Source organism: Exophiala dermatitidis, assembly GCF_000230625.1.
Source record: "Exophiala dermatitidis NIH/UT8656 unplaced genomic scaffold supercont1.2, whole genome shotgun sequence".
Lineage (NCBI taxonomy): Eukaryota > Fungi > Ascomycota > Eurotiomycetes > Chaetothyriales > Herpotrichiellaceae > Exophiala > Exophiala dermatitidis.
Window position 1 is genome coordinate 4,072,563 of NW_008751647.1, and position 21,512 is coordinate 4,094,074.

The window sequence follows — 21,512 nt, forward strand, 5'->3', positions numbered from 1 at the left end:
TCTGGATCATCAGCAGGTAGTACTTGAAGAGTCGTAGGCTCGAGTTGTACATAGATGGTGTTGTTCTAGGCGAGCCTTTGGCTAGGATGAATTGCTTACAGGGGGCTTGACCTTTAAGTTTAGTTAAAACTGGGTGTGCACTCATATCCCTTAGGGACCCCTTAGGCTCCCCCTACCACTGCAGTGCGTGTCGCTTACTGCCTCAGCTCCATCCACACCACCTGCATGTTTCTGTATAGGTATCCAACTTGAACGCTGTCACCAGACACTGCACCGCCGTCATTTCACGCCTGACGAAACCTTCGTCTCCTCCGCCACAGTTATGCAGGCCGGGTGTCCTTGTGACTCGCAGCCTCGTCTACCCCCGTGTCCCTAGAGACGACCACCACCTCTCCCTCAGCTACGACACGACCTGGAGGCGATAATGAGTGAACTCCAACGCTCCTTCGCACGCGCCCACCTGTCGCGTCTCCCTCCGGAAGCTCCCGCCATTTCTGATGTCCCGACTGCTCTCGAGGGTGAATCTCTCGATGCGTGTCCGCCATCTCCGGAGGATTCCTCCTCATCCGCCTCATCTGCTTCTTCAGTTGGTACGATAGTACCCTCACCAAGTCGGAATCTATTCGAAAGGCCCAAGGGGTAAGACACCAGGAGCTCTGCCCACTAGCAATTGCTAATGTGTATGATTCAAGTACTGCCGCTGGATCGCGGAACGGACCGCTTCCTTGGAATGATTTCTTTTCAGAAGAGCTTTTCTTCGAGCAGAAGACACCATCAGAGACCATTGTCCATCATGCTTATTTAACACCACCCTCGTCTTCGGGGCCCTTGATTGTTACTCACCATGGCGCCGGGTCATCAGGCTTATCATTCGCAATTTTTACAGCCGAGTTCTTGAAACTGGTCCCCGAAGCAGGCGTCTTATCTCTAGATGCCAGAGGCCACGGTCAAACAACAACGACAGCCTCGTCAGGCGGTAGCCCTCCTACACAGGACTTGAGCTTGACTACATTAGCCGAAGACCTGGCTTTCGTGGTCAATGGCGCAAAGGCAAAGATGAAGTGGGCCAACTTGCCGGACATCGTGCTTATCGGCCACAGTCTAGGGGGTGCTGTAGTGACCGAAGTGGCTCATCAAAAACTGTTGGGCAGATCACTCCTAGCATACGGCGTCTTGGACGTTGTGGAAGGCTCTGCCATGGATGCTTTGCGCAGCATGGATACATATCTCTCCACCAGGCCAAAATCCTTCCCTTCCCTCGCGTCCGGGATTGACTGGCACGTCAAATCTCGCACGATACGGAATACAACCTCGGCGAGAGTGTCGGTCCCGTCCCTTCTCCAAGAGTCCGAAACCCACGACAAGTGGTCATGGCGGACCGATTTGGCGTCCACAAAGCCCTTCTGGGAAGGCTGGTTTATTGGTTTGTCTAAGAAATTTCTCGAGTCCCAGGGAGGGAAATTGTTACTTCTTGCCGGAACTGACAGGCTTGACAAGGAACTCATGATTGGCCAAATGCAAGGTACGCATTAATGACTTCCCAAAAAGAGGTCGTTGGACGCTGCCACTGACTATGAAATAGGTAAATATCAGCTGCAAGTATTCCCAGATGCTGGCCATTTCATTCAGGAGGATCAACCGGCCAAGACAGCCCAGGTGGTTGCAGATTTTTACAAGCGAAATGATAGAAGCGCCCTTGTCCTTCCTCCCAAGGTAGATGACCTGATCAGGCAAGGCAAACTGAAGCCTGCAGGCCACAAGTGAAGCTTCCGGGGAAGACCACCAAGAAAGGATAGCATTCACCTTGCAAGTGTGGCGGTACTGTTTGCATCGACAACATGAGCATCGGCGCCTGTCGCGAGCAACGTCTCTCTGCAAATCCATACCGCAAGCTGTTCCGAGATACCCATGGAACGCGATTCCAGCACCGCGAGATTGATGGCTGTGCTCGAGCGGAATGCCTCAGCCAATGGGGGCAACATCGAATCACCCTCACGATATATGACCTGTTGAAAAAGCCAACTGTAAGGAGCATGCGTCCAGTCCTTCGCCATTCAGTAGACCTCGTTGAGCCCTGGTGTTTCAACCTTGGCCCAGTACCGGCTGGCACGCTTCGGGGGGATAAAAGTTCTTTGACTGTCTGGTTCCGAGCGCTATTCCGGTTCAAACGGCATCTCCAATGTGAGGCGGGATATAACAAGAGCAAACACACCATCCGGCAAGGACAACTGGCGAGAAAGTGCATTGACAGCATCTATAGCATTAGAGTTGGCGGATTATCTACTTCTTCGCCTTTCCTTTTCCCACTTTTCCTTTGCTCTTGTTCTTGGACTTCCCCTTTTTCCGGTCTATCCTCTCCTTCTTCGCTGCAGCCTCACTGCCCTTGCCCTTCCGCCACATCTTCCCTTCAACACGCTCTCTCTTGTCGTCAAGTCGCTTCTTGTCTTTGTTGCTCAACTTCTTCTTCTCACCCTTGATTCTGATGACCCCGTTAGGCCCATTCAGCTCCATCAGCCCTTTCACTTTAGCCTGCTGCTTCTCCTTTTCGGTTTCAAACCATGTGCGCTTTGGCCGCGCCATGATTTCAGCCTCGTGCTTGACCAGGTTCTCGCCGCGGGTCAGCTGTTGCTCGACCTGGGAAAGTTGTTTTTCCTCCTTTTCTTCTTTGAGAATTTCCTCGATCTCGGATTCCATGGCCTCTATTTGTGCGTTCATGGCATCGACCTCTTGCGCATCCACCACCCGTGACACTACCTTGGCGCCTTGCTGCCTTGCACTCTTCACGGCAGCCCGAACGACCTTCCGATCCGGCTCGGCAGCGATAGTGCAAGCCCGACCAGAGCGACCAGCACGAGCGGTACGGCCCACACGATGGAGGTAGATTTCATGCGTTTGAGGTGCTTCGTAGTTGACCACGGTCATGACGTTTTTGATATCGAGACCTCGACTTGCCAAATCTGTGGCAAGGAGGTGCGTCGTCTTGCCTTCGCGAAACGCATTGACGGCGCTGATACGCTGTTCTTGCGACATGCTGCCGTGCAGTTCGCCGGCCTTGAGGCCCAGTAGCCCAAACACAATACGGACACGATGAGCTTCTTTCTTCTGCCGGAAGAAGATGATGGTCCGCTCGGTGAAGAAGTTTTTGCACAGGACACATAAGGTCGCCAGTCTCAGGTTCTCCCTTCCCGGTCGTAGGCGGACAAACTCCTGCACAAGCCCTGAGACGGTGCTCTTTTTAGCATCCACCGATAGCCTAACAGGGCGATTCATTCCCACCCGGACCAACTTGTCGACACTGTCGGTCATGGTGGCGGAGAACAGCATTGTCTGCCTGCCCTTGGGAATCGTCTTCAGAATCTCATTGAGCTCGTCTTCAAATCCCGTCTCCAGCATGCGATCTGCTTCGTCCAACACCAGAATTTCAATGTTCTCCACCACAAAGCTGGCCGAGTTGCGCATATGATCGATGAATCTACCGGGCGTAGCAATGACCACGTCGGGACGTTTCTTCAAGATGGCCTCTTGCTCTCTTAACGGAAAACCGCCAACCACTTGGGCAAAGGTAATATCCGTGAACCGCGCGAGCGCGGTGGCGACATTGTAACACTGAACGGCCAATTCACGAGTCGGCATCAAAATCGCCACTCGCGTCGTAGGGACTTTTCTAGGCCGGTAGAGGAGCCGCTCGAGGATGGGAAGTAAGAATGCAGCAGTCTTTCCGGACCCCGTGACGGCGGAACCGACTACATCCAAGCCCTGCAATGCAACGGGGATAGCGCGCGCTTGAATCGGAGTGGGTGCAGTGAACGAGAGTGCTGCCAAAGCCTTTAGAATCGGTCTCGAGAGCGAAAACTGTTGGAATGACGATGCGGCTTTGGAGTTTGTGTTAGTGGTTTTATCTTCCGGGGCAAAGAACGCGGCTCGCTTGGCCTGCTCCTCAGCATCGGATTCTGATGTCTCTGAACCGGCGTCTGATGCGAGATCGTCCGGGTGGGCCATAGGCGAGGCGACCGAGTCGCTGTCAGAAGCATCTTCATCTTCATTTGCTTCATCTTCCGAATTGTCCTGTTCCTCTTCTTCTGAGTCTTCTTGGCCTTCGCCCCCCTCTTCCGAGCCGACGTTAGCTCCAAACACGTCCGGTGCAAGAAGCTCGTCATCATCAAAGTCCGGTATATCAACATCGTCGTCCTCCTCACCATCAGTGTCTGCGGCAGACTCGTCTCCGGAGGCAGACGAAGCCTCTTCATCTTCCTCTTCCGCACTTTTGGATTTGGCAGGCTTTTGCTTTTGTTTCTTCGCGGCATGGCGGGCAATGATTTCATCAATGTCTACCGTCTTTTTCTTGCCGTCGCCTTTTGTTGTGTTCGAAGCGCCCTCGCCCCAGCCGTCGAACTCTTCCAGGTCCTCCAGCACAGCGCCTCCGCCAATGTCGAATTCGAAATCTGGATCAATCGTCCCATCTTGAACGCCTTGCTCGCCCTCATCCTCGGACGACGACTCGGACGGTTCGGGTTCTGGTTCCCTCTTTGGTTGTTTCTTGGACTGAGACTTCTGCCTCTTGTTTCGCTGGGTATCCTTCTTGGGTGGTTCGTCTCTTTTCCGTTTGGTGCCAGAGGCGAGCGCAAGGGTCTGCTCTTCCTCGCTTTCGGGGTCGCTGAACGGTAGTTCTTCGTCGTCTGAAATCGTCAGAACGAAGTCATCTGCGGAGCTGGGAGCAATCATTGTAGACGCTTTCAGGCAGTTTGGAAGGCCTGGAAGAATATTTTGCTATCGTTCAAGTTGTACTGTTGCAGTTCTGCACTGGCAGAGGGACATTCAAGAAATTATTTTCGGGAGACTTGGTGCTCGGCCGAAGTTTACCCGAGATACCTGCCTGCAGACCCGGGGTTAAAGATAGTATTGAAGGAACGTGCGCGCACCGGCGAAGCTGTAGTGCTATTACTACTAGTATTTCAAGACAACATTGAAAGACGGGTCCTGTAGTAGAGAATATAGGTACGAATAGAACACGTCTCGGCCGGCGTGTGCACGTTTCTTTGATATCGCTAACTCCGAGTGGGTGGGCAAGTTAATCTCATTTTGTATTTTGATAAATAATATTTCTGCGAATGTCCAAGTCCTCCCAAAAGCAACATCGACATCACCTGTATTGGTGCGTAAGGTAACTATGCGTAAATATCGACATATCCAATACAGGCGCTAGACCTCTACCCAGATGCATCCCGTTTGGATGGCCTAGTAATTTATTAATGGACCTTCCCAAGCTCAGACGCGGCTTGACAGCGATATGAAATCGCTCGAGATGGGCATTCTTCTACCACAAAACGACCTACTCTGCGGATTCGCTGGCACTGCTAGTCGATGGCCCCGAGACGTGATGCAGCTTGGCCTTTCCTCCAGTGATGGTACCTGATGTGGCAGAGACACAGTAGTGCCTCTGATGGAGTAGCTTATCGTTGATTCCTGAGGCGTGACTGTCCATGATCCAGGATGCTCGTATCAATCAATGGCTACGTCCGGATGTCATCCTGGGGTGATACCGGGATCCTAAGGGCGAGCAAGAGACGGCCGTGGTCCGAGAAGCGGGAAGCATGCATCTAGGGACAGTCATACGACTCGAAGCTGTTGGATTTCAGGCAATGCGAGGTGGCGAGACGTGCGCATCTAAACGTGCCAGAGTGAGGATGGCCAGAATTCATACCGATTGACTGCGTTTCAAGGACTTGGAAGGTTTCCCATGACGGAGCCAACTACCTAGGCAGGGTTGACAACAACTGGGTGCAGTAGTCCAAGACAATATCCTTGCGAGAGTGGCATTGTGGTCACATTGTGGTCACCGCCACTTCAGTCGTCGTCTGCTTTTGCACCACTCTCCCAACAGTCATAGCTGCCGAGCGTCTTCTTCTCGTCTGTCCACATGCCCACGTTCGAATACTATACGGGATCGGGATGTAAGCCGGCAAGAAATCCAGGATGTTTTGGCTGGATCGAAAGGATCGTCGATACATTGCTCTTAACGATCAGCACTCTAGAACATATCCTCTCGGAGCAGAAGGTATGCCCCTGCGGGCATTGGCTTAACCGAGGAGTGGGATTGAACAGATCATCATAGTGACCTCCTCGCTAAAGGCATTTGCAGTGTGGGAGAAAATGGCGCAGTGTGGACGATAGTAGGTAGGCAGCCTCTGAAAATTGAGGCTACTGGTGAGTGTGTAGTCTGCAGGGTCAGCGGGAGACGCAGGCTGACGGAGACGAAGCTGCGAATACAAGACAGCATGCCGGTTCGAGAGCAGATGGATGGAGAGGAACGGACTGCTTTCCAGTCCAGGCTTGTCATATGTGATCGAAAGGGCTGCTGTTGCATTCGATCCTATCTGGTAGTAGTTAGTGAAGTACGCACACATGCTGTGGCTGTGGTTGAGGGCTTCGAGAAAGTTGAGTGATTGAGAACGCAGGGTCTGTCGGGGCCAGGAGAGACATGCGTGCAAAGTGGGTGAGGACTCTACGACTGCTCGTAGTTGTGGTATAATAATACTGTAGTACTACAATTTCAGCATAGCAGTAAGATGCACCTCACCGCAACTGCCCTGCCTCAGGTGCCGTGAGCAGTGCTTGTAGTGTGCCGAGTCTGAAGTAGTATCCAAGTTATCACAACTACTACGTACCAGGTATGTATTCCTGGATGCTCTCCTATGCTAGCATACCTTATCATTGCCTGTAGACTGCAGACTGTGATGATGAAGGTGGACTCAAACTGTCATTCACTTGAGACCACTCAACTTCTAACCACTGCAGCCCGTCCAGCATCCCTTCATGCCTCTGGGGCCGTTGCCAGCAGTATCATGACATGACATTCCTTTTTCTGTGGGAACATCCCACTTCAAGCTGGTCCTGGCCGGCCCTTGCTACGGCCCACAGTGTCCTCTTACTTACGGCCACTAAGGTTGGCTACCACCTTCCCGCCACCACCAGGATCCCGCCACTAGTGAAATCCTACTATGCCGCGCGCGTTTGTACGCACTACGCAACGAACAAGTTGATGCCGAGTCTGCGATTTTGTATAGAGAATAACTATGAATCTAGCTACTCTAGCATCGCGTAGATCGTCTCTCTATCTGGCAGGATAGCGCAGAATAACTCGCTTTCCTCCTATGAGTGCCCTCTAGCCTTGAAGACGTCGACGACGTCCCAGGAGCGCTTCTCATCCTACTTACGAAGGCGTTTATTACTAGCCTCTTCTTCATCTTCTCGTACGCGCTTGCGTACGGCTAGTAACTTAGTCTAAAGTACTCTAGCCCTAGAATCGACTACGATAAAGCCGCGTATAAATAGACGCTAGGCTTTACGTAGAGAGCGAGTTAGTTTATAACTAATAGACGCGTTTAGAGTCGTTAGCGAGGCGATATCTGTTAGCGTCCTGAGCGTACGCACGTCCTAAGACTTAGAACGCTCCGGGGTAGTTAGTCTAGCCTATCTATAGGCTATAACCTCTAGTTTGTTAAGTACTCTATTAGGTGCGATCGGCTAGAGGCCACTTCTACGCCAGCCTATAGAGATATATTACCTAGTAAAGCCCTATTAACGCGTACGATAATAGAGAACGTTAAACTAGGCGCGTAAGACTTAAGACTCGCCTACTAGAATAAATTCCTTAAGGTTTTGAGCGTAGTAAGCCTTAAGGCGACTAAATAGGCCTAAATCGCACGGCTAATAGAGATACGACGTATAAGGTAGTAGATAAACGAGCGTAATCTAGTTTACGAGGCAGAGATAGATAAACTCGCCTATTACGTAACTTCCGTGGCCATCTAGAATAAGGAGTCGCTAGTACGAGGCGTCGTCTTAATAACGCCCTCGGCGACTCTTAGGAATAAATATCTCTTTTAGCCACTCGAGAGCGTACTTATTCGTCGTCTAGCCTCTCTCTATAAAGCCCTAACGCTAATTAGGGCACTTAGGCGATAATGGAAACTAGTAGTTAAGCGGTTAATTTAGTAGCCTACTACGGTAAATAACTAAGGGCTTTATAGCGTCGTCCGCGGCGGAGATATACTCTAGGACCGAGACCTAGCCTATAGAACTACTCGCAATTGAGAGAGGTGGCCCCGTACGTCGATCAAAGACTATAGACTCCTTCTATAAGTGGCTCATTTAAAAGCCTATCTCGTCTATATTCCAGATATTCTTCGGCAGGATCTGGAAGCGTCGTACGACTTTAGAAAGGTACGTAAACTAGCCGTCTAGTTAATAAGGAATAGTAGCCTAGATCCTACTAGCGTCGAGCGCTCTATTACGCGCATAACTTAACTTAGGTCGTCGCTTAATAAAGCGAGAGACCTAGTATATACCGAGCCTAACGAAGGGGTGCCTTTAGCGCGCGAGATCCTGCGCAACGCGCGCCAGTTGCGTACGATTAACTAGCGTATATTATAACTATAGGTCTCGAATATATATAGCTAGAACATCTTTCTATTGCCGCGTAAGATTTGCGTACGAGACCTCTTCTTGTTCTTTAGGTCTCGCGCCGTTGGCGCGGTCGCGTATAGTTGATCTTGAGGCGCCTGCGTAGAGCGCCGCCTGTCGTATAGTCTTTACGACACTAGAATCGAGTGTAACGAGAGCCTGGCTAGCAGGATCCATAACGACGACGTGGTAGAAGGTCAATTAGTAGAGGAATACGAAGGTTTTGTTGACAGGTGGGTAGTAGGGGCGCGTGCTACGCGCTATGGCGGGATCCTGGTGGTGGCGGGAAGGTGGTAGCCAACCTTACTGCGTGCTACCATCGTCCTGCGACCGCCATGTCTCCATCCCTGACCCTCTCTGGAACCCGTCGGATCGGAGGCCAGTATCGGCTCTGGGCGAACGATAAGGAACTACGCACTGGCATGCCGCAACCTCCCCACCCACCGACTCTGTACCTTCGTATCCAGTCAGTGATACACTACCGTACCCTGACAGACCATCGAATGGACGACTTTCTTGAGCGCACACGCTCCCTGAAAGAGCTGTGAAAAGTGTACAAATGTAGAGATACGGTAAAAAAGGGAGATCGGGCAGACATTGGGTGCAATCACGTCAATTTTCACCAAAGTTACCACAACTGCTACTTGAGGGCCGGTTGGTAGGTAGCACATTACTGCTGCTGAGATTTTCTCCTGGATTGTGCAGGCCGATTTTTATCTAACTTCCACCCTTGCAACCACACTTCTGTCCGCGTCTCCTGTTGACCAGCTACTGGACATTCCGGATACCACGAAGCGACTCGACTGGCCCTGCAGTGGTATAGCGCGGCATCGCTCGGCGCAGTCTAGCATCGTCGTCTTCCCACCAGATCCCTCCCCGACTGTGGACGCCCTTGCATGCGTAACTGATTCGTCGTGCGCTGCTGTACTTGTGCAACAGCTGTTTGTTGTCATCTTTTTTTCTCGTCCCATATTTATTCGACTCCCGGTCTACTTCTCTGCCTGTTCTCTTCACCATGAGTCTTCCGGCACATAGTTCCTGCAGTCATGGCGCCTCGAGATCAGAGTCCAATGCCGCCGCCTCCAGTATGCTGAGCCTCCCCTCTCGACCTTTGCAGCCTTGCTAACTCTCGCAGCCTCCGAACTCGCCCGTCCTGAAGCGCTGCAGGACCTGAGAGGCCGGCTGAAAGCGGGTCTGAAGACATACCCGGACTTCCCAAAGGTACACAGTTCTGCGAAAACATTCACAACCCCCGGCTGACAGCCTGCGCGCAGAAAGGCATTCTGTTCGAAGATATCCTCCCTCTTTTTTCTTCCCACAGCCTGCACGAAGACCTTCTCCGAGCCTATGAACTGCTCATTCTCGAGAGCTTCGGCCCTGACAACACCCCCGATGTGATCGTCGGCCTGGACGCGAGAGGTTTCCTCTTTGGCCCGACGCTCGCCTTGCGGTTAGGAGTGGGGTTTGTTCCGGTCAGAAAAGCCGGTAAACTTCCCGGCAAGGTTGAAACAGCGCAATACGAGAAGGAATACGGTACAGACACCTTCGCCATGCAGAGCGACGCGATCACACCCGGCCAAAAAGTTCTCGTTGTCGACGACCTCATCGCAACCGGGGGTTCAGCGGCGGCAGCCGGAACCCTAGTCGAAAAGTGCGGAGGGAAGCTGATGGGATACGTCTTCATCATCGAGCTTTCCTTCCTCAAGGGCAGGGATAAGCTTAATGCTCCGGTCTACACTCTGCTTGAGAGCCAAGCCTAATGGGACATACCACCATTGTCATTTTCATCCTATATGTTGCTGTTCGCTATCTAGGAAGCGCCCCATCAGACGGGGGTTTCAGACCACGATGCAGACATACTCCCGCGACGATTTTTGCTGGAAGAGGCTAATGGCGTCAACGGGTATCATCCACAACCCGACGCTTTATCTACGGCAAGGACTTGTCTTGCCCTTCGTTTTTTGAAATTCATACCTGGACAGAATTGGGGCCTTGGAGATTCCGATTTGATGGCCTACGACAAGGATCGCAGGACGGATCCTGCTGGTTTTCGCATCCACTTTGCCCAATTCGAAATCATGGATACAGTCCAAGAACACAATCTTGTGTAAGTTTGGTATATAATTGTCACGGGAAACGCTTACGAGGGACAAGAGGGAGCCCTCTAATCTTGATTGCGAAAAGATTCTAGGCATTTGAATGAGGATAGGACAGAGGATAGGACAGTTTTCTAGTAGATAAGAATAGACCAGTTCGTGATGAAGGCATGCATGCAGTTCCCTCTTCCACCAGGACCATAACCGCATAGTCTTTCATAGCTTGTATAATAATGAAGTGGGCGAACGGTGACAATGTTCGATGAAGCACACAGGAGGAAAGGATCATCGGCACTCTGAAGGGACTGTCTTTAGCAGTGGTAGAAGGTAAACTGTACGATGTTGTAGCTGGGAGGGTGATGGTGGACATGGGTCAAACGGTGAACATCTCCATCCTCTCCTCTATTAGTAGGACGCCATCTCCACATGCGCCATGACCTCGATGACTTCCGCGTCGGGTTCCATATCCAGTGTCGTGTTGAACATTGTGAATTGAGACTTGTTTCAAGTTTGCCGGGTCTCCCTGTCGCTCGCTTATTTATTATTGCTCTGATCCCCCACCACCTTAGGTTCCCGTTTCGGGTTCAAAATTTGGATTGAATCGTTACATTCCCCGGGAATTCTGGCACTGCACCGCGCAAGAACGTCGGTCACGCATGCAGCGCCGCCGAAATGTCCGGCATCAATCCTGAGCTCGAGGAGGCCTTGCGCAAGCTAGACGAGGAGCTTGAGGAGGGGGACATCACGAGAAAAGGCTACGAAAAGAGGCGGACTCTCATCCTTTCCCAATTCATACCACCTCTGGACACGACATCGCCGTCGCAGTCGCAGTCACAGCCACGCGGATTGCGCATACACTCTCCTGACGACAGCGACCATCCCGCCTCCAATGACGCCTCAAGGGCGGCATCTCTTGCTGCTCTCACAGGCCGGCCGGTCAGTGAGGCGGCGAGAAATGGAGCCATTCCCGAGAGCTATCCCAGCATGAACCGTCCCGGCTCGATGCTCAGGGACGAACAGATGGATGACCCTAGGCGGAGTACCACACCTCAAAGTCATGTCCAAAGATTTCAAGAGCGTGAAGCTGGCGAGACATCGCGAGGGTCCTTTTCCGGGCCGGCGCAGGATCAAAGACAACAGACCTTTCTGACCGCGACTGATCAGTCACGTACGCAGACTCTACTGAGCCAAAACTATGCCTTCAACCCCGATAGTCAGCAGAACTACGCCGCTGCGGAGACTCGCAACTCGACCATGCTCGACTCTCAGCAGGGTTATTTTACGGATTTTGCCGGTCAACAGCGAGAAGACTACCAGGAAAACTACGGGGGGCATGTTCACAGATACTCTCAAAGCGAGGTGGCGTCCCCCACGGCGCAGATGGCACCTCCATTTTTGGGCGCTGGGGAGCTCCAAGGAGGGGCTGCAATTCACCAGATGCCTTTAGAGCCTCGGGAGGTGCCTTTCGCCATCTGTGACCCTCATGACTCGAATGTCGAGATGTCGAGGTTTGAGAATATTGCTGCGGTACTTCGGCATCGTGCAAAGACGAACCCAAAACAGGCAGCGTACTGGGTTTTGGATCAAAAAGGCAAAGAGCTTGTGTCCATAACATGGGAGAAGCTCTGCAGCAGGGCGGAAAAGGTGGCTCAAGTGATCCGCGACAAAAGCAGTTTATACAAGGGCGATCGCGTCGCGCTCATCTATACCGAGAACGAGATAATCGAGTTCACGGTGGCACTCCTTGGCTGCTTTATCGCTGGCGTGGTTGCGGTACCGATTAATGATCTAAAGAACTATGCGAGGCTGAATGTCGTGCTCACTTCGACGCAAGCGCACCTAGCGTTGACAACGGAGGCCAACCTGAAGAATTTCCAGCGAGATATCACAGCGGCCAAGCTCAACTGGCCGCGAGGGGTCGAATGGTGGAAAACCAATGAGTTCGGAAGCTATCATCCCAAGAGAAAAGGCGAAGAGATCCCCTTGGTGGTGCCTGATCTTGCTTACATCGAGTTTTCTACTGCACCCACGGGTGACCTTCGTGGCGTTGTTCTGAGCCACAAGACTATCATGCATCAGATGGCCACCCTAAGTGCAATGATAACCTCCGCGACAAGTAACACGCGAGCGGATACATTTAACCCATCATTGCGTGACAAGCAAGGCCATTTAATCACCGGCTCGAGACATGGGGAGGTTTTGCTGAGTTATCTGGATCCTAGACAGAGCATAGGGATAATCCTCGGCGTGTTGCTAAACATCTACGGTGGTCACACTGTGATATACTTCGACCAGCGGGCAATCGAGACGGCGGGGTTGTATGCGAATCTCATCACAAAGTACAAGACAACCTTGCTGGTGGCAGACTATCCGGGCTTGAAGCGAGCGGTCTACAACTATCAAACAGATCCGATGACGACAAGAAATTTCAAACGCAATTTTGAGCCCAACTTCAGCAGTGTCAAGTTATGCATGATTGACACATTGACCGTCGACGTCGAGTTCCACGAGCTGCTGGCAGATCGATGGTTGAAGCCCCTCCGGAACCCCCGAGCTCGAGAAATCGTTGCGCCGATGCTGTGTCTACCTGAACATGGAGGCATGATCATCAGTATGCGCGATTGGCTCGGTGGGGAAGAACGAATGGGCTGTTCCCTTACTCATGAGATGGATCATGATCAGCAGGTCGAAGAGAAGAAGGAAGACGAAAGCTCTGCACCGAGAACCGGCTTCGGCAGCAGTCTGATCGGAGGGGGCAGCGCCAAACCGCAGTCCAAAGAGCGTTCGACAGAAGATCTGGGCGAGGTCCTTTTGGACAAGGAGGCGCTGAAGACGAACGACATTGTTGTGCTGGCCATGGGATCGGAGGCTCGTGCGAAAGCCAGCTCATTCCCCAATGCTGTACGCTGTGGCGCCTTTGGCTACCCGATTCCTGATGCCACGCTGGCGATTGTGGATCCAGAGTCGGGCTTGCTTTGCTCACCGAGTTCTATCGGCGAGATCTGGGTGGATTCTCCCTCGCTCTCAGGAGGATTTTGGGCGCTTCCCCGGCACACTGAGACCATCTTCCACGCTCGGCCATATTGCTTCCGAGAAGGCGATCCCACGCCGACCGCAATCGATCCCGAGTTCCTCCGGACAGGCCTGCTCGGCTGTATCATCGAGGGCAAGGTATACGTCCTTGGGCTGTACGAGGACAGACTCAGACAGCGGGTCGAATGGGTTGAACATGGTGTGGCGGTGCAGGAACACCGCTATTTCTTCGTGCAGCATCTCATTCTCAGTATCATGAGGAACGTCCCCAAAATCCACGACTGTTCGGCATTCGACTGTTTCGTCAACGATGAACATCTCCCGATTGTCCTCCTTGAGTCTCCTTCTGCATCGACTGCACCTATATCGTCTGGTGGGCCACCAAGGCAGCTCGATATTGCTCTCCTTGATTCTCTGGCGGAGAAGACGATGGACGTGTTGTATCAGGAGCATCATCTCAGGGTTTACTGCGTGCTGATCACCGCCCCTGGCATTCTACCTCGTGTTACCAAGAACGGACGAAGAGAAATTGGCAATATGCTCTGCCGCAAGGAGTTCGATAATGGCTCCCTACCTTGTGTCCATGTCAAGTTCGGTGTTGAGCGAGCTGTCCAGAATCTGCCTTTCGGGGAAGATATCAGTGGTGGTATCTGGTCCCCAGACTCCAGTGCGGCGCGGGCAGACCTTCTCTATGACCAAGATACACAATGGTCAGGCGTTGATCCCCGCGAAGTAGTCATCGATGACCGTACTTCGACGGCCTTGAGCAATTTCACGAACATCTTCGACTTGATGCAGTGGCGAGTAGCGCGGCAAGCTGATGAACTCGCATACTGCACAATCGACGGACGGGGGAAAGAGGGTAAGGGCCTTACCTGGAAGAAGTTTGACCAGCGAGTTGCAGCAGTAGCATTGTACCTGCGCAACAAGGTCAAGGTGAAACCGAGCGACCACCTCATCTTGATGTATACCCATTCCGAGGACTACGTGTTTGCCATATATGCATGCATGGTCCTCGGAGCAATTGCAATTCCTGTTGCTCCTTTGGACGCCAATAGGCTCTCTGAAGATGCGCCGGCTTTTCTGCACATCGTGGCCGACATGGGGGTTAAGGCTGTGGTGTGCAACACAGAAGTCGATCATCTATTCCGCCAGAAGATCGTCTCGCAGCACCTCAAGCAATCAGCGCAGTATTTAAAGACGAGCATTCCAAGCGTATACAACACCGCAAAGGCCACGAAACAGTCCCATGGTTGCAGGGATCTTGGGCTTACTATCAACCGGTCTTGGATATCTCCATCAAATCCGGTCATAATCTGGACATACTGGACCCCAGACCAGCGGCGAATATCCGTGCAATTGGGCCACGATACTATCTTGGGTATGTGCAAGGTTCAAAAAGAGACCTGCCAGATGACCAGTTCCAAGCCTGTGCTGGCGTGTGTAAGAAGCACGGTCGGCATCGGTTTCCTACACACTGTGCTCCTGGGCGTGTACAATGGAAGCACCACGTACTTGATATCGCCGCTCGACTTCGCGCAAAATCCAGGATCACTGTTCCTGGCTCTGTCGAGGTATAAAGTCAAGGACACCTACGCCACCCCCCAAATGCTTGACTTTGCCATGAGCCATGTTGTTGGCAAGGGTTTCTCCCTGCATGAGCTCAAGAACCTGATGATCGCGGCAGAGAGCAGGCCGCGTCTCGACCTCTTCACCAAAGCGAGACTACATTTTGCTCAGACAGGACTGGAAAGGACGGCCATCAACACCATCTATGCCCACGTTCTCAACCCAATGGTCGCTTCTCGAAGCTACATGGCCATTGAACCCATAGAGCTGTGGCTGGACGTGCGCGCGCTCAGAAGGGGTCTGGTTTACCCTGTCGACCCGGACACCGATCCCACGGCCTTATGCGTGCAGGATTCAGGAATGGTTCCCGTGTCCACCCGCATCGCCATTGTTAATCCCGAAACCTGTCAGCTGTGTCATGTTGGTGAGTTCGGCGAGATCTGGGTACAATCCGAGGCGTGCGCAAAGTCCTTCTACATGTCGAAACAGCTTTTTGATGAAGAGCGCTTCAATGGTCGTATTGTTGGCGGCGACTTGAACGCGCGATATGTACGCACTGGTGATCTGGGCTTTCTCCATAATGTCACCCGACCGATCGGCCCTGGAAACCAACCAGTAGAGATGCAGATTTTGTTTGTGCTGGGCAGTATTGGAGAGACGTTCGAGGTCAATGGTCTCAACCACTTCCCGATAGATATCGAGAACAGCATCGAGAAGTGTCACCGAAACATCACTCCTGGCGGTTGCGCCGTCTTTCAAGCTGGTGGCATGGTGGTCGTGCTGGTCGAAGTCTTCAGAAAGGCCTATCTTGCTTCCATTGTCCCGGTCATCGTCAATGCGGTCCTGCACGAACACCAAATTGTCGTGGACATTGTCGCCTTTGTGGGTGATGGTGACTTCCCACGCAGTCGACTTGGCGAGAAGCAGAGGGGCAAAATCCTGGCGTCCTGGGTGACCCGCAAATTGCGTACCATAGCCCAATTCGGTATCCGGGATACTGACGGATCTGAGGCGCAGCATTCTGGAATCCCTGCTGTTCGTAAAGGAACGAGTGTCATGGGGAAGAGTCTCAGCCAGCAAGACCAACCTCGGTCTTCCATGGCTTCAGAGTCGCCGTTCAATGCCTCGACAGACATGACTTCTAACCGGGGCAGCATTGTTCCTGAAGTGCCATTCAGCTTGCCCCCGAACCACTATCAGATTGATCCAACAGGACAGTATGATGGTCCGCCAAGAAACTCGGGAGGCAGCTACGCAGGCGTCGCTCTAAAGGACAAGCCTTACACGCTCCCGGAGGGCATCGTGGAAATGCCAACCACGACGTTTGACGATGCGGCGGAGGGATCCAACCCATACATGACAGACGAGAAATTCTTTGACCCGAATGCAGACCCAGACAGCCCATTCGGAGAGAGCACACCTCCGGCTTCTCAACTTGAGCGCCAGCCTAGTGGCGCCCCTAGGCTGACTCTTGTGAATCCAGACGACTACTCCAACAATAGCAAGGACAACACGCCTACGTCGTACACTGCCACCGTCACACCGACATCTGCGTTTCCTCTTCAAGCCAAATCTCCTGGCGGAGGAGAAAAGGAGAGTCCGTACGAAGACCAGGGCAATCCTTTCCGAAATTCGATCCCAGCGACGGTGCCGAGCTTTGATTTCGTGCCCTCTCCAGGCCCCAAACATCCAGCTCGCCAACAAATGGCCGGCGCGGCAGCAGCCTATAACCAAGTGACATCCCCAACTACTGGCCGTGCTTTGCTGCCGAGTCAACAAGCACGGTACCCAAAGAACAATCAACCAGAGACGCCACGGGCCCGTCAAGTGAGCGAGTCGTCATATGAGGCCCAGGACTTACCGCCCGAGGCCATGTTTTATGCGACTGGTTATGAAGGAAAGCTTCCCGATAGCGAGTCCCAGGAAGGACAGCGGTCGGAGGGCAATCGGCCGAGCGTAGATTTGAGTAGTGTTTCTGGAAGCGTGGCTGTAAGAAGACGGTACGACGGAAGTGCCTATGACGATTATGAGTACTAATCAGCGGATGGATGAGCTGGAGTGCAACTGCTGTACTATCTCATGTTTGGGGGCGAAAAGCGGCAACAAACGGCAAAGTCGCACAGTGACATATGTGGTCATGAATGGTACGATAGCGCTTAATGGACAAGACTCGATGATATACGCATAGCAATGGAGCGGACAACTTTGGCTCACCGTTCACCTCGCAAGGCTGAGGGTGGCGGGAAAGGCTCGGGGGGCTCAGCCTCGTCGTCCCCACGTATCGACTTTACCGCGGCTGAAGGCGACGGAGGCGGGGAAGGACAGCAACTCCTCGCTTCGCTTCGCTTCTCTTCTCGAATTGGTACGCTCCGTGCTGAACCCGCTCTCCCGATCGTGTCTCCAACACGGAATTTGGGGCGCCCATGTCGCGGGGACCGGCGATCTGGTACGCAGCTGAACTAAGTGCCAGCCAAGGTCTCCTGATGGAGCTCAGCTGCATATATAGCCCCGTCCAGGGGACCTCCAAGGTACAAGTACCGACTCTGCTCCTCACTCATCCAGTCCGCGACACGCCCTTCATATACATAACATTTCCGTTGGCTTCTTGGTTCAAGAACACCTAGTATCTCTATCATCATGTCGCTTCCAGCCACCATGCGGGCGGTGGTCCTCAAGGGCGACTATCAGGTATGGTTTATGACCACTCTCGATGCGGCCTGATTCTACAATAGAACGGCCTTAGCAGCCCGGCAAAGAATCATGGCTGAGGTTAACAATGTATCATTATGTGCCTAGGTTGCCGTGGAGGACCGACCAGTTCCCAAGATCCAGAAGCCCACGGATGCGATCCTGAAGGTGTCTTCGACAGCACTTTGCGTAAGCCAATACTATCGCCGTGTGTTTTTATGATACTCTCTCTGACGCCCTGTTCAGGGATCTGATCTGCACTTCTATCGAGGTCATCTCAAGTGCCCGCCCAACTTTATCTGCGGCCATGAGTTCGTGGGCACGATCGTTGAAAAGGGCGACGCGGTCAAAAACTTCAACATTGGCGACAAAGTCGTCGTCCCCTTCTACACGGCCTGCCAGGAATGCTACTACTGTGTCCGCGGGCAGGCCAGTAGATGCCTCCACGGCGAGCTGTTTGGCAACTCGGTGCCTGCCAACACGGTCGACGGCGGACAGGCCGAGTACGTGCGGGTGCCGTTGGCGGGCACGACGTGCGTCAAAGCACCATCAGGTAGGCAATCTTCGCTCTGACCCTAATATGGCTTTTATTATTTAACGAGAGCACCGCTTACCTATGAGCGTCTAGGAATTCCGGAGGAAATGCTTGTGTTGATGGCCGACATTTTCCCGACGGGCTATTTCGCCGCGGCACGGTTCTTGAAAGACCTGCCTCAGCGAGACCGGGACGAGTTCACCACAGTTGTCATCGGCTGCGGGCCGGTGGGCATCTGCGCCATCACCTCAGCCCTGACCATGGTCAAGACGGTGTATGCGATCGACTCAGTCCCCGAGCGTCTGGCCGAGGCCGAGAAGATTGGCGCCATCCCCATCAATCTGAACGACAACCCTGTCGAGAAGATCAAGGCGGCCAGCGGCGGGCGCGGCGCCGATGTCGTGCTGGAAGTGGTGGGACACGCCGATGCATTCATGCTGGCCTTCGACATGATCCGTCCTTGGGGTCAGATCAGTTCGATTGGCGTGCACACGGAGATGATCCCCTTGAACGGCCTTTTGTGCTATGGCAAGAACGTCACCATGGCTTTTGGTCGGTGTCCTGTCCGCAGCATTTTCGAGGACGCCCTGAAGATCTTGATCAAGGAGCAAAAGAAAGTCGCTCATCTGTGTGGCAAGACAATGTCCTTGGAAGATGCGCCCCAGGCCTACAAGGACTTTGAGGCCCGCAAGGTCATGAAGATTGTCTTCAAGATGCCGGGAGAGGCGACGGGCCAAAACGTTGCAGATAAAGTCTAGGCTTGTACAACACAGTTGCACAGCTTCAGAGCGCGGTCTGATACAGATAGTCACTGCACGATGTCCATTTGTGATTTGCAGTGGTACTGGTATGTACAATGGTAAATAAGCATCGAACACCGGTTTAAAGGGCATGGCTCTATTTTGTCATCCCCATAGCTATTCCAGCCTCAGTAGCTTTACATTGTTGCGAGTGCATGAGCATGCAACATACAACTAAAAGGGTCCCAGCTGCCGGGGGGTTGTGAGGCAAACCCGATACCGGAGATGGCGGGGATCCGAACCCACGGACCGGCCACTGCGATGACCCCCTCGTGGCGGGGTAGCCTGACGCCTTTTCGAGACGCGGACCCTCGAGTCGTCCAAGCGTTGACTACGATTCGAGAAACCGGGCAGCCTCGGCTTCTCCAATCTTACGAAGGACACGTCTTTCCGAGAACGTGGAGTCAGTTCGAGTTCCGAGATCAATCGCTTCAACTTGCGGTGTTCACAGTCGCCCGGCCACAGCTGGTTCAGTTCTGGCCGGCTTCGCTTTGTCGCCTGAACAACTTTCGTCCCGATACGGCGTCGGTGGATAAGTCGACCCATAGACTGGCCGGGCTGTCTGGATACATAGTCTTTGCTCTATATTAACACCAAAAGAAACCGCCAAAGGCAGGCTTCGCCGACACCCACTCCCCTTATCCACCTTCATCCGGCGTGGTCTCAATACCAAGCAGGCACCAGCCCTTCACTCTTTGGTGATTGTTCCGCCGTTACATAGGCAATCGGCAGTTGGCCTAACGATTGTTGGAATTCTCTCAGCCATGAAACATAAAGTCCTACGGAGGTGTCTCGACATCAATATCGTATTGCCAGCCCGGAGGACGGACTTCGCCTTGACCAGCGTTGCACACCTTCGAGGTCAGCGGAATCTGTCGTCGAGCAGCACTGCTTCGCGGGCCATCTCCAGAAACAACATCAATAGGCAGCACCAGCATCGCCATGCCTCGTCAGCAAGCAAGGCTTCTCCCACCTCCACCAGCACGCCTCGACCGCTGGACGGAATCACCGTGGTCAGCATTGAACAGGCTATAGCGGCACCGTTCTGCACCCGGCAGCTGGCGGACCAGGGAGCTCGAGTAATCAAGATCGAGCGGCCGGGCGTAGGGGATTTCGCGCGGGACTACGACACGCGAGTGAACGGCCTGGCATCTCATTTTGTGTGGACGAACCGGTCCAAGGAGAGTCTGGCATTGGATCTCAAAGCACCTCGAGACCTTGAAATATTGAAGAAACTGCTGGGTCGTGCCGATGTGCTGGTGCAGAACCTTGCTCCCGGAGCGACGGCGCGCATGGGTTTGTCGTATAATCAGCTCAAGGACATTCATCCGTCCCTGATCGTGTGTGACATATCGGGCTATGGGCAGGACGGACCTTACAGCAAGAAGAAGGCGTACGACCTGTTGGTTCAAGCGGAGGGCGGCATGCTTTCAGTGACGGGGACCAAGACGGAACCGGCCAAAGTGGGCATCTCAATCGCAGACATCTCGGCGGGAATGTACGCCTACAGCAACATTCTGGCGGCGTTGATTCTGCGCCAGAAGACCGGTAAGGGCAGCTGGCTCGACATCTCGTTGCTCGAGAGCATGGTCGAATGGATGGGATTTCCTCTCTACTACACTTACAACGGCGCCCCCGGCCCTACGCCCACGGGCGCCTCGCATGCCGCCATATACCCCTATGGCCCATTCGAGACGGGCGACGGTGGCTCCGTCATGCTGGGCATCCAGAACGAGCGCGAGTGGGCCAAGTTCTGCGACATTGTGCTCGAAGACTCAACCCTGGCCCTGGACCCGCGGTTTGCCAATAACTCGCTGCGCGTCCAGAACCGTGACGAGCTCCGCGATATCATCCACCGCGCTCTCCGCAAGTATTCGGTCGCCCAGGCCGTCGAGAAGCTCGAGGAGGCTTCCATCGCCAATGCCGCCGTCAACACCATGCAGGGTGTTTGGGAACATCCTCAGCTTAGAGCCCGGCATCGCTGGACCCAGGTCGAGACGCCCAAGGGCATTGTGCCCGCTTTGCTTCCCCCTGGCTTTGCACCGGTCAAAGAGGGCGTCGATGGATTGCGACCGAGAATGGACAAGATCCCTGAGGTGGGAGAGCACAACAAGAAGATCCTGAAGGAGCTGGGCATTGAAGAGTAGAAGGGAGCTACAAGGACGGGCTGGAAGTATTTGACTCGGTCAATGTACATATTTATTCATAGCATCATAACGACGTGTGGTTACATACACATACTTATCATGGTAGTTGCAGCCTCTCTTATTCGCATACCTGCATACAAATAGCCAGCCTTTAGGAAGTACCTGGTTGTATGAACGTGCG

At 53.2% G+C, this 21,512-nt stretch overlaps 7 protein-coding genes across 7 annotated transcripts; 5 read left to right on the forward strand and 2 right to left on the reverse strand.

The window, feature by feature from the left end:
* Positions 1-424: 424 nt before the first annotated feature.
* Positions 425-1,764, forward strand: HMPREF1120_02924 (protein phosphatase methylesterase 1; the record flags this gene model as incomplete). The annotated part of the gene is made up of 3 exons (XM_009156972.1): positions 425-639; positions 693-1,522; positions 1,583-1,764. The coding sequence occupies 3 exons, from the start codon at positions 425-427 to the stop codon at positions 1,762-1,764; spliced, it is 1,227 nt and encodes a 408-aa protein (XP_009155220.1).
* On the reverse strand, positions 1,392-5,010 carry HMPREF1120_02925 (adenosinetriphosphatase). The gene has a single exon (XM_009156973.1). The coding sequence runs from the start codon at positions 4,720-4,722 to the stop codon at positions 2,281-2,283; it is 2,442 nt and encodes an 813-aa protein (XP_009155221.1). The 5' UTR covers positions 4,723-5,010; the 3' UTR covers positions 1,392-2,280.
* Positions 5,011-5,061: 51 nt separating this feature from the next.
* On the reverse strand, positions 5,062-6,718 carry HMPREF1120_02926 (uncharacterized protein). The gene has a single exon (XM_009156974.1). It carries the CDS (start codon positions 6,402-6,404, stop codon positions 6,078-6,080), a length of 327 nt encoding a protein of 108 aa, XP_009155222.1. The 5' UTR covers positions 6,405-6,718; the 3' UTR covers positions 5,062-6,077.
* A 2,497-nt stretch (positions 6,719-9,215) lies between these two features.
* Positions 9,216-10,223, forward strand: HMPREF1120_02927 (adenine phosphoribosyltransferase; the record flags this gene model as incomplete). Its single annotated transcript, XM_009156975.1, has 3 exons — positions 9,216-9,548; positions 9,599-9,684; positions 9,738-10,223. The coding sequence occupies exons 1-3, from the start codon at positions 9,479-9,481 to the stop codon at positions 10,221-10,223; spliced, it is 642 nt and encodes a 213-aa protein (XP_009155223.1). The 5' UTR covers positions 9,216-9,478.
* Positions 10,224-11,231: 1,008 nt separating this feature from the next.
* HMPREF1120_02928 (uncharacterized protein) lies at positions 11,232-17,198 on the forward strand (the record flags this gene model as incomplete). The annotated part of the gene is made up of 1 exon (XM_009156976.1): positions 11,232-17,198. The coding sequence occupies one exon, from the start codon at positions 11,232-11,234 to the stop codon at positions 17,196-17,198; it is 5,967 nt and encodes a 1,988-aa protein (XP_009155224.1).
* Positions 17,199-17,798: 600 nt separating this feature from the next.
* On the forward strand, positions 17,799-19,142 carry HMPREF1120_02929 (uncharacterized protein; the record flags this gene model as incomplete). Its single annotated transcript, XM_009156977.1, has 4 exons — positions 17,799-17,849; positions 17,958-18,038; positions 18,096-18,402; positions 18,478-19,142. 4 exons carry the CDS (start codon positions 17,799-17,801, stop codon positions 19,140-19,142), a joined length of 1,104 nt encoding a protein of 367 aa, XP_009155225.1.
* An 806-nt stretch (positions 19,143-19,948) lies between these two features.
* On the forward strand, positions 19,949-21,331 carry HMPREF1120_02930 (alpha-methylacyl-CoA racemase; the record flags this gene model as incomplete). Its single annotated transcript, XM_009156978.1, has 1 exon — positions 19,949-21,331. The coding sequence occupies one exon, from the start codon at positions 19,949-19,951 to the stop codon at positions 21,329-21,331; it is 1,383 nt and encodes a 460-aa protein (XP_009155226.1).
* Positions 21,332-21,512: the final 181 nt, after the last annotated feature.